The sequence below is a fragment of the Diplotaxodon limnothrissa genome, linkage group LG4, assembly GCF_057381915.1.
Source record: "Diplotaxodon limnothrissa isolate DT_005_m linkage group LG4, D_limnothrissa_male_GT1.1, whole genome shotgun sequence".
NCBI classification, from domain to species: domain Eukaryota; kingdom Metazoa; phylum Chordata; class Actinopteri; order Cichliformes; family Cichlidae; genus Diplotaxodon; species Diplotaxodon limnothrissa.
The window spans coordinates 850481-862924 of NC_140599.1; the positions used below are offsets into that span (position 1 = coordinate 850481).

General features: G+C 44.4%; 1 protein-coding gene across 2 annotated transcripts in view; it reads right to left on the reverse strand.

Moving 5' to 3' along the window:
- Nucleotides 1-609: 609 nt before the first annotated feature.
- The window catches only part of abcc1 (ATP binding cassette subfamily C member 1 (ABCC1 blood group)), a 30882-nt gene continuing 19047 nt past the window's right edge, over nucleotides 610-12444 (reverse strand). For both annotated transcript variants that reach the window (XM_085351243.1, XM_085351244.1), the window contains exons 23-31: nucleotides 11949-12259; nucleotides 10917-11116; nucleotides 6485-6611; nucleotides 5189-5290; nucleotides 4906-5052; nucleotides 4661-4819; nucleotides 3705-3871; nucleotides 3265-3459; nucleotides 610-1641 (exon numbers count right to left, since the gene is read on the reverse strand). In XM_085351243.1, the coding sequence (XP_085207369.1) occupies nucleotides 1533-1641; nucleotides 3265-3459; nucleotides 3705-3871; nucleotides 4661-4819; nucleotides 4906-5052; nucleotides 5189-5290; nucleotides 6485-6611; nucleotides 10917-11116; nucleotides 11949-12259 (1517 nt within the window). In that variant the 3' untranslated portion in view covers nucleotides 610-1532. The remainder of the gene's footprint in view (nucleotides 1642-3264; nucleotides 3460-3704; nucleotides 3872-4660; nucleotides 4820-4905; nucleotides 5053-5188; nucleotides 5291-6484; nucleotides 6612-10916; nucleotides 11117-11948; nucleotides 12260-12444) is intronic.

The window sequence follows — 12444 nt, forward strand, 5'->3', positions numbered from 1 at the left end:
GTGATGATGACCATGCATGTTTTTGGACTGCAATAGCACAGTGGCGTGAACAGAAAGAACCCACACAGACATAAGAACTTGCTGTCCAGTATGGCCACAGCAGTGCGGGGAGGTTTTTTCCTCATATCTTTAGAATATAATTTCACATGAAAAAACTTTTTTAAATACTAACCTTGCTGCCTTTTCTTAGGATTGTTTCTCCTTTTAGCTCTTCAGTAAAACACGCATTGCTGTGACATGACAAACAAACATGTTCGTATTAAACGCACAGGTCAGTTGTTGGGTTGGTGCAGGAACAAATGAGAGAAGTGTTGGGTTACCCACATCTCTTAATTTGTCAGCAGCGTGTATGCAGACCAGTGGTAAAACACCACGCGTGTGCATAACTGAAACACAACAGACTGCACTGTGGCTGAGACGGAGCCCAGTGTTTCTGTGCAGAGTGTCTGAAGTGGACCAGCACACTCCTAACACCTGTGCAAAGCTACGCTCTGTAGAGTAAACTACAGAAACAGACTTCACACATCAAACAACCACACAAAGCCATTTAACACAAGCAACATGAACACTGCTGTCACAGATACACTATTTAACACATTAGTTGCCATTGTCTAACTTTATTTGTGTAAGGCAGGTATATACATTTCCAAAGATACACAACATGTAGATTCAAACAGTTTGTCCACATCCCATAGTTGACCTGTTTCTGAGTCCATCAGAGGCGCCGTACCGCTGAAAACAGAGTGCAAGCAAAGCGCAGGACAGATTTGGCTGCATACCAAAGACAGAGCAACAGTCTTTGTTTTAATAATCAAAATAAAATAAGTTCTAGAACCATTTCTTACATGAATAAAGCCTCCAACACATTCAGCAAAAGCACGACCGAAAGCTGTAACTGAAAGACAATAAATAGTCAGTGCTGAATGAGAAGTAACAGTCCAGTGACATCAACAGCAGCTGTGCGTCTGCATTTTCTCTGTGATTGATGTATGATTCTGACCAATCAGCTTGGTCGCAGCATGTCCCACATCCTTCCCTGTTCCAAAGGTTAAACTGGAACATTCCTGATTCCTTACATTTAAACTCATTTCCTCTTGTAGTGTGCATGCATGCACAGGTACAATCAAGCTGTGCCTCAGCTCCAGAATCACTGCTTGTATGAATGACTCGTGTTTACTACTGTGATAATGATGATGAAAGCATGTTGTCGAGGAGTTTAACAGTGGACAGTGTGGATATAAGAGGCAGACCCACAGATCGAGCTTCTTTATCCCATCATAAAAATGTGGGGGCTTTGATATTCACGTGGTAATCTTGATATGTGGTATGAACTTTGTCAGGGCAACACAAACAGACCCCAAACTGCTGGTGGTGATATTCTCTTTATGTAAGTAGGCCCAGCCTCCTTGTGCAATGAAAACTGCTGCTGGTTTCAAAGCAAAGAAGGTCATTGGCACGTAGGACTGTGTCCCTCTCATTGGAAACATCAGCTCTCTGCAGCAGGAGGCCCGACATAGTGACACTCCCCGGCTTCAGACGAGTCCAGAATCCTTGGCCATCTTGTGAAAGGCGCCTCTCTGACTGATGAGATTGGAGGGCGAGTCAAATTCTGCCATCTTTCCATTCTCCAACACCAAAACCCTGGAAGCACAGAGAACACTCAGGAAACTGTTTGCAGGCAGAAATGCTACAGCTGATGTTAGCCTTGAAGTGCAACACCACATTAGTTTATGCCTAAAGGCATCGTTCGTCACAGAATAACGACAGACTAATATGTTGCATCTCCAAATGTTCGATGTGACGCCGTGTTGTTGCACCTGGAGCAAATGCTCCTCACTACAATGACTGATTGGGAAGTGGTTACTTTGTCGCACACGTCTAGTAAGGCGACACTGGGTTTGGAGCTGTGCAGTCTTAGGATGACATGAAACGATAGCGCCAAGTATGAAGCGAGGAGCAGTGACGAGAGTAGCTGAAGATGATGATCGTTTACAGCGAGGTGGTAGTGGTGTGGGTGGGGTTATGGAGAACCCCGAGTCAGGAAGAGGATCTTGTCTGCACCACAGTTAAAGAATATTTACTTTTTCCTCTTCATACTCAACAATAGACTATTTATGTTTAGCAAAGACGATGTGGCTTCCTGCTGGACATTTGAATGAACCAACGAGACGTCCGCTGAACACTGATACTCTCTGGTACAGAGCGGTGAAGCGTCAGTGAGGCGCTGTAGCACAGTGCTAAGATCACAATGACACTGCATGAGAAACAAAGGAAAGAGAAATGAAATGCCTCAAACAGAAGGAAAGAATCTGGAAAACAAAGCACAAAAACCGTCTCATCTTAGAGCTCAGTACATGCAATGACAAACATGAGGATGGATTCCATTACAGGCAACAACAGGCGACACACACCTGAGTGAATCCCACCCCTGCACATAAACATCTGTTAGTCAGAGAGAACCAAACCAAGGAAGCCTATAGGCTGATACAGAGGGTCACATGACCCTGAATTCATTCCACATAAACTAGAATGGGTTTGGTGCCAACAGAAATGACAGCAAAAATATTTGACTTTAAGCACAGGGCAGTCATTTCAGCTTCAATCGCAGGATTGAGCCTCGTTTTTAAATCCTTCCAGCCAATAGAATCACAGTGACATCACTGCATTTACGTCAATCCCACCAATCACAAACTGCAGGGCGAGACATACACATGATGCAGGAGGAATGAGCCTCGCTGCCGTCCAATCAAATCTCTGTAGCCGGGCATAAAGTGGCTATTTTTGGATGGGAACCAGCTCTAATGCATTGTGGGAGATGGAGTTTTTCAGTGTAATCACAGTGGATGTAAGTTTACAAAGAAAGGCAGAAACGTGGTTTGAATCCATCACTGAGACTGGCTCTCTGCTTTGTTTCTGTCGGACACCATTGCATCATGGGATGTTTCTGCAGGTGTTAGCATATTTCAATGCTTTTTGTTTGTTGCATGGAGGTTATTAAAATTAACCTTATCAAACACAATCATAAATATAACAAAGTCAAAACCCTGTTACTAACCATTCTGACTGTTACTTGTAGTAACCATGGAAACCAGAAACTGTCTATCCTTAAAGAGCTTTCAGTATGGCCTAACAACTGTAAGAGACTGAAATGGTCGCGCCAACAGAGAACAAACAGAACTGGGAGACACACAAATACAGGCATTAATACAGATATTCCACGTTTGGGGTGGGGGGCCGTACCAGTGTCTCTTTGGTGTACAGTACCTGGTGTAGTCCATGATGGTGTTGAGGCGATGCGCTATGGTGAGGACAGTGCAGTCCTCAAACTGAGAGCGGATGGTGGACTGGATCAGGTTGTCCGTCTCCATGTCTACAGCTGCCGTGGCCTCATCCAGAACAAGGATCCTGGTCTTCCTCAGCAAAGCTCTGGCTAGGCACAGCAGCTGCCGCTGACCCACGCTGAAGGAAAAGCAGACCGTTTCAAAGGCAGGAAGCACTACTCCAGCGCTTTATCCAACGACTGGTATATGCACTGTTGCCCCATAACTAGTGTACTGCACAACTGCAAGAAATGCAGGTGTTGCTAATCGTGCTTGACGAGTGTGCACACTAACGTGTTTTTCAAAGACGCTGTGAAACTGGGATACTTTGTATCTAATTCAGTTTCTAATTTGTGGTTGCTTGGACGTATAAAGCAGTTACACCTCAGGTTCTCTCCTCCTTCACTGCAGTCGTGGTTAAGCTTGTTGGGCAGGCTGGACACGAAGGTCTTAAGATGGGAGAATTCCAAAGCCCGCCATACTTCCTCGTCAGTGTAGGAGTCAAAAGGATCCAAGTTCATCCTCAAGGAGCCTGAAAACAGCACCGGGTCCTGTGGGAGAGAAGAGTGTCTTATGCTGGGATTTTTCCCCATTTTGAGACTATTTTTCAGTCGTGCGACCGTTCTGGGGAACGGCCCGAGTTTCGCCTTCATCGTGTGTCGTGCATCGTGTAGCATACGTGGGGTAACGAGGAGCGATTAACACCTCACGACCAGCCCGGTCATCCATCGTTTGGTCGTAAGAAAATCAAACCTGTTTGAAATCCTGTCGCCCTTCGTGAGGGCGTCACCGCAGCCTCTCACACGGCGCACGCGCAAACACAGACATGAAAGTGAAAAGGCGGGGCAGCACAGCAGTGCAGCGTGTGACACAAGCGATGGAGGCACAACTTTGGAGAGGCTCTGATGAGCTTGCCAATGTGGCCTCACAAAATTATCACGACTACAACAACCGTGAAAAGAGTTGGATGGACGTTGCTGTTCGATGGCAGCTGCCTGGCCAATGTTTTCATTAGCAATTTAGCAAAGCTGGTGTGTGTGTGTGTGTGTGTGTGTGTGTGTGTAAGACAGACAGGGACAGATTTTGTGTTATAACCTTCATGTTATGGACGCACAGTGTGAGCACTCAGGTCTCATCAGAGCATCGTGACCTACAAACTTCTAGCTCCTGCGATTCAATCGTGCAGTTTGAGCAGAAGCTGAATAACGTTTGCTTAACATTACTGGGGCAGCGACTCTGAGGATGGGTTAGCTGTACAACTCTCCTGTAGCTCCCCGGCTGCTGTAATGCACAGGCTGCGGACTAATCAGTGTAACAGTTTTGATCCTCTCAGAACGTACCTGTGGTATGATGGTGATTCTGGAACGAAGCTCATGGAGGCCAAGCTTGGCAATGTCCACTCCATCAATGAATATTTGGCCCTCGGCTGCCTCGATGATGCGGAAGAGCCCCAGCGTTAGGGAAGACTTCCCTGCACCCGTGCGTCCCACGATCCCCACCTGATGGAACAGACAGCTCAGAACAGCCACAAGCACACGCACTGTCACTGGGCTGATGCCTTCACTGGAGTCATGTGAAATCCCACCTTCTCTCCTCCGTTAATGGAGATGGTAATGTTGCGGATGGCCAGATCCAAATCTTGGCGGTAGCGCAGGCCAAAGTTTCTCATCTCTATGCAGCCATTAGTAGGCCAGCCTGGGGAAAGGGTGGAGGGCTCGTGTTTCCACTCTGCCTGGGGGTCCAAACACACATGTTTAAAGAAGGCGATTTAGACACGCATGAGGCGAAAGCTTTCTCCAAACACCCCACATATGGCTGCCAGTAGATCTACACTGTCTTACTGCCTTTAAAGGCTTGTTTCTGTGTACCTCTTTCTCTGTGTCGCTGTATTCTTTCACTTTCTCCACAGCCACGATGTTGGTTTCCACATCAGAAGACATCCTAACCAGCCAGGTAAGTGAGGTAGTTAGCTGCACACGGGGCAAGACAAAACCAGATTAATGCACGCTCAGTCCTCTAGACAGGGGATCCCAAAAGGTTGGTTCTCTTCATCTGGACGTTTTCAGTGGGAGAAACCCATCATCATCATCATCATCATCATCATGGTCAGAGGGCCCGGTGGCGCCAGTGTCCGGCAGCCTCTCCTCTGTCAGTGCGCCCCAGGGCGGCTGTGGCTACAATGTAGCTGCCATCACCAGGGTGTGGATGTGTGTGTGGATGGGTGTGTGGATGGGTGGATGACTGGATGTGTAAAGCGCTTTGGGGTCCTTAGGGACGAGTAAAGCGCTTTACAAATACAGGCCATTTACCATCATCATCAGGTGACTCCTTCAGTCTGACTGCAGGTTTCCAACGATTTTCTGAATCGAGGAGGGGGCCCAAGGGTACATCTATCACCGTCTCACACTGCTGTGACTGCAAACTCTGAATGTTACTCATTACCCAATATGACAGTCTGCACATTAATGACCTCACAGCCCATTGTTCGGTGGGCTGATGTTGGAAACCTGCAGTCAGCTGAGACTGAAGGAGTCACCTGATGATGAAAACGTCCCGATGAACAGGATCAGAGTTTTGGCAGATTAAGAACAAACATAAAGCACAAAACCTTTTCCTTCTTCTAGGCAGAGGGCTGTTTGAATTTCCCCTCATAAATAACATAACTGACATGAAAGGACATCAAATGGAACAAATTACATAACAAAGTTCTCCTTTAAATAAAAAAAGTCGTTTTAAACTGAACTTAAAAGTGGGGTGCATTCCATTACTGACATAAGACTGTTTCAGAGTATTTACCATAGATTAAAACAAAGTATGGTAACCATTAACAGAGCTCGTAAAAAGCATTCCTGTATAAACCATAATGGGCTCATAAATGTACCCACTCAGTCACTTACTGTGAAATTAACATCAGGACTGTGGGACACCGTTTCCATGAAACAGTGATGAATCTATTCTTAAAAACCTCAGAACAATACAATAGAATAAATGTTTTTCAGTGAACTTGTGTACTAAATCTGACTGCTAAACATCAATAAAATGGCTTAAACTAGGGAATAAACAGTTAAATTAGTAGGAAGGCTAAGCTCCTTGTAGCTACTTGGCACTCTTTTTCTTTAATGTATGAAATAAGTGCACAGGTTAAGGAGATTGTCCATGTTTACCTGGAGGGCGTAGGAGATGGACAGTCCCATGATGCCTGGGCTGAGGCTCTGTCTGGCAACGACAGCAAACAAAGCAGCAAATGACACAATGCAGTTTCCCACAAACTCCAGGCGAATCGCCAGCCACCTGCACAAACACAGATTCAGGAAAGTAGATTATTGTACAATATAAGGCGCACTTAAAATCCTTTCATTTTCTCAAAAATTGACAGCGCGCCTTATGTATGAATTCTGGTTGTGCTCAAGGAGCCTCGCGGAGTAATCTGGGTCCTAAACTCCGTCCAGTTCAGGTCCCAAAGTCAAACGAACACTGCAGCATCACTGAGAGTTAAAAACTGACTAAATTCTTTCATCTTTAATAAAACGATCAGCATTGCTGCTTTACCAGGTGTAACTATGAAGTTTAACTTCCAGGCATCCATGAAAACAAAAGTTATTACATTTAACAGAGTTAGAGGTTAGCAGGAAGTTAGCTCGCTAGCTTCTATCTAAGCATGATATAGCATGTTCTGACTGAGAGATTTCAGAAACATTCAAACGTACAGCTCTGCTATCACTTCCAACATAAATGAAGACACGAAACTAAACAGCAGTGACGTTTGTAGGGTTACTGAAGTTGGGCTAGCTGGTATATAATCATGTGCTACGTGATCGTTAGCAACACAGCTATATTAGCATAAACACAGTGAGGCTGGAGGACGAACGCTAACACTTTTCCCCTCGATAAAAGTTAACGTGAGGGTTCCTGACGGTTAGAGACAAATGCAATCGCATGGCAGGATGCTGTAAACGGACCAAACTTCAGTCAGGAGAACAACTGAGATAATCCATCCACAATACGAGGTTAGTCATTCATATACTGCAACAACATGGGAACAGAGCAGCTGTGATAGAATACAGCATTAATGAATCGATGGGACAGAAGTGGAGGAAGCAAGAAGAATGAGTTAAGTTTGACTTATCTGACTGCTTTGTTTGCTTAATGTGCCTTATAATCCGGTCCACCTTTTGTATGAAAAATACAGTAGTTCCCTTGTGGAGCTTAATGACTTTTAACCAGTGTTGGGGAGTAACAGAATACATGTACCACCGTTACGTATTTAAAATACAAAATATGAGTAACTGTATTCAGTTAATCACACAGCAATAGTACATTCATGTAGTAAAAAGCATGATAATATATTAAGTAATCCAAAGTATTCAGAATATGTTACTCTCATTGAGTAACGTAACGGAATATGTTAAAAAAAAATCCATTTTGGGGCATGTAATCTGTAATCTGTGATGGAATACATATGTTCTCTGGTTTCCTGCTTCCGGTGTGATGGCGCCTGTGTTTGGCCTTGCCGCTGCTGGCTGCAGTTTCCCTCGCTCTGTTATGCTGCTGTTTCTGACTGTCCTGCTCTCCTTCTTTGTCTCTGATGTATTGCCTGCCCTAGTCTATGATCGTCTGACACTACTGTCTAATCTATGGTGGGCCTGGATATCACTCCTTCATACAATGGCTTCTTCCCTCCTCTGTTGCCGGTGTCTAGATTTTTGACAGATGTCGCCAACAGCACCCTTTTGGGTCCCTTATTTGCCCTATTAAAACTAGACTAGCCCCTGTTACAAAACCCTTGCCCTGGATAAACGACAGCATTCGCTGTTTAAAGCGTGTCTGTCGTAAAGCTGAGCGTTTGTGGAGAAAGACTCGTTTACAGGTTCATCTCGTTCATTTAAAAGACCTTTTAGTTTCTTTTAACGCTTCAGTTCATGATGCAAGGGCTGCTTATTTTTCAAACCTAGTCTCTAGGAGCAGAGGTAACCCTGAGGTTTTATTTGGTGTTCATCTGAACAATAGACTGGACTGGACTCATAACTCAGACGCCCTCTACAGGAAAGGGCAGAGCAGGCTGTACCTGCGGCTAAGCTGTCATCCCTGTTGGACAACATCTCCCACCCCATGCAGCAGACTGTGACAGCACTGAGCAGCTCCTTCAGTGGGAGACTGCGGCACCCACGGTGTGGGACGGAGAGATTTCGCAGGTCTTTCCTCCCCACTGCTGTCAGACTCCACAACAAAGACTTTAACTGATCATCCATACATATGCAATAATACTAAGTGCAATAATCCTTTCTGTCATCGTTGTATTTTTACTCAGTTGTATATAGTATTTGTATTTGTATTCTATTTTTATCTTATTGTATATTTATTTTATTTTACTGTATATAGTATATTATTTTATTCTATTCTGTACAGTTGTGTACTGTATTTATTCTTATTGTATTCTAATTTTTGCCTCATAACTTTTGCACTGTCCACTTCCTGCTGTGACAAAACAAATTTCCCACGTGTGGGACTAATAAAGGTTATCTTATCTTATTTGACACTATCAGGGATATTGTTGCTCCGGCTTCTGCTGCTGTCCCTATTTCTTCGAATGAAGACTGAAAATTTTCTTTCCTTCTTTGTTGAAAAGGTTAGCAATGTAAGGAGCAACATCTCTCCCTCCATGTACCATTTGTCTGTTCCGATTTTACTTAAGCCTGTCAGATTTGATTTTCACCAGTGTCTTTACCTGAGTTGTTGAAGCTGGTCACTTCAGTGAGATCCTTGATATTTTATCTGGGTCTTTGTTTAAAAATGTTTTTGAGTCTATTGGTCCTAGTGTTCTTAAAATTATTAATGCATCTCTACTCTCTGGTCAGGGCCCTGGTTACTGTAAAAGTGCTGTCATTCACCCACTTCTAAAAAAAAAACCTAAACTTGATCCTTCTGTGCTTTCCAGTTACAGACCCATCTCAAAATTGCCTTTTATTGCCAAGATTTTAGAAAAGGTTGTGGCCAAGCAACTCACGGTTGTTCTAGATGAACACAACATTCTTGATAAATTTCAATCTGGCTTTCGTAAGACTCACTCTACCGAAACTGCACTTCTTAGAGTGTCTAATGATGTTTTATAATAATGATGAATTATGATGCTGGAGAGTGCACTGTTTTGATGTTGCTGGATCTGACCTCTGCTTTTGACACTGTTGATCATCTTACTTTGTTAGATAGATTAAACCACTGGGTGGGTGTATCGGGTACCGCATTGGAATGGTTTAAATCCTATTTGTCAAATCGATCTTTCTTTGTGGCTACCTCTGCCAGCTCTCTTGCCTATGGGGTGCCTCAGGGCTCTGTCTTGGGACCGTTATTGTTTTTGTTGTATTTACTCCCTCTTCTGCAACTTCTTAGCTCTTACTCTGATATTTCATGTCATTGTTATGCAGATGATATTCAGCTATATATCTCTGATGTTTCTAAGCTCCAAATCCTGCAGTCCTGCTTAGATTCTGTTACAGATCGGCTGGCTGGTAATTACCTTCAACTAAATGCTGATAAAACGGAAGTCATTGTCTTTGCTCCTGAGAAATTTGTTCCCCTCGTGGTTAAAAATCTAGGCCCTCTTGCTTCTTATATTAAATCATCCATTAGGAACCTTGGTGTTACACTTGATCCAGCTCTGACGCTGGGCACACGTTACATCTTTGGTTCGCTCTTGTTTTTACCATTTAAGAAATATCGCTGAGTCCCATTGTGTCACGTTCCGAATTGGAAATGATTATTCGTGCTTTTGTTTCATCTCGCTTAGACTATTGTAATTCCTTGTTTACTTGCTTGAGTAATGCCTCCCTGGAACGACTGCAGGGTGTTCAGAATGCTGCTGCCAGGCTTCTGACACAGCATCACAAACACTCCCATGCCACGCCCCTGCTGATTCAGCTGCACTGGCTCCCTGTCAAGTTCAGGGTCGATTTTAAGATCATAATCATGACTTACAGGGCCCTACACGGTGTAGCTCCAACTTACATCTGTGATCTTCTTCTTTCTTATCACCCAGCAGGTCCCTGAGGTCTTGTGACCAGGGGTTGCTGGTTGTCCAGCATACAAGGTTAAAAACAAAAGGTGACAGAGCGTTTGTATCAGCGGCTCCCATACTCTGGAACTCGCTCCCTTTGAGTTTGAGATCTGTGGACTCAGTCGTGTCTTTTAAAAAGCAGTTAAAAACGTATCTGTTTAAACTGCTTTTGGTTGATGTCGTTTTGTTTTAGATTTTAATGTCTGTTTCCTGCCTCTGTGAAGCACTTTGTGATTTTATCTTGAAAGGTGCTATATAAATAACATTTTACTTTACATTTTAAAAGAAACCTTCCCAACACTGCTTTTAACCTTTCAGCCAGAGATTGTAAAGAAACATGAAAATGAAAGCATGAAAATGAAAGCATGTAAACGTAAATGGAGCTTTTCTACGTCCAAAGTGAATATAATGTACTCGTGTTGCTGCAGTAATACTCCAATGAACAGTCTCAGAGAGATCCTAATTTAGGGACATTCATCCTAAAAGGCGGTGTAAACTGTTGCAGCAGGTGGTGCAGTGAGAGCGTGTGGCGGCAGCCTCCTGACCTGTTAGCCACTATGCTGGGATAGTAAGCCTTCTGGTTATGGTCCACGCGCTGGTCGCTCTCATGGATGAAACGCTCCTGCTCACTGAAGGCTCGGATAACCGACGTGCCCAGCAGGGTTTCATTGAAGTGGGTGTAAATTGGGGAACGGCTGACCGACTCCAGACGCTTCAGCTGGCGAGATGACGCCACATAAAACCTCTGGACAGAGCAAGGATAGACACATGTGACTTATACAGTGTGAGTACAAGAAAACAATTATTGGAATGTGATGTGTTAAATTTGTTTAGATCACAGGAATAAGGAAGGATTTGTTTGTGTGTTTCAGTGTGGCTTAGCTGTAGCCTGAGAGTGTACTTGTTTAGAGGGAAAGGAAGTTATGGACACTGGGGGTCTGCTGTCATAAAAGGAGACAGGGAGCTACAGTGGGGGGTTGCTGATGCTTGTACCTTTAATAAAAACTCATAATTGTTATAACTTAGAAGCAGGTTTGCAGGAGACTCTCCACCTTAAATGTAAATGTAAGACAACAAGAGGCCACTGGCCCAGTGGGTGCAGAGTGGGCGTCTCAGTGTTTGTAATGTGTTAACTCTGTTTTCTATGTTGTCTGGAGGAATCTGGTGTAGCTTGGGTGAGGAGATTCCTTTTATGACCCCCAGGAAGTCACGTACACAGAGGCACACACAGTGCTTTGACTGTTACACTCACACAGCTACATGCACACTCACGTGCTCGTGCAGACACACACAGACACAGAGTTTGCAGCACACCATGGGGGTTTTATGATGGGGTCGCTGGCACCTCTCCCCTTCTAGAAGATGCTTAAATGAAGATGAATCGAGATGAATAAAGGTTTTGTGAAAATGGCTACTGAGTCCGGTGCCGTCTCTGGATGCCTCGAGGCAGAAAAAGAAGCGGGGTGAAGCTGATTTCGTAACAATAGTCAGAATCACAGTGCAGGGAGGCGTAGTACTGTGGGGATAACACTGGAATATACTGACACTTCAGAATCAGTTTCCCTTTTCAAACTCACCTGCACAAAAAAATAGAGCAGACCCAGGAAAGGAATGATGATACTGACTAGAGGTGTGGCAATCAGGATGATAACACAAGAGCCCAGCACGTTGAACATGGAGCCCAGGAACATCTTAATAATGCTGGGGATCAGCGTGTCAATGGTGTCCATCTCTTTGGCAAAGCGGTTGACCAGGTTACCACTGGGGGTTCGCTCAAAAAAGGACATAGGTGAGCGCAGGACATCGTACAGCATGGACTGATGGAGGTACCGGGACGCCAGAACACCCCCAATAGACATGGACAGGGAGTATCCAAAGACAGCCACACCTGAAGGACAGCAGAGGAGTTTGCACAATATCATGACTTATTTCTGTGTGAAGAGCACACCTGCATCCAGCAAGACACATAAGACGAGTCTATAACTGAGGGGAACGAGCTGGAGAAGGGGGGCCTGGACCCCAGGGCTGAGCTATATGACCAAGCTCTCATATATAAGACATTTATCGCCCTGA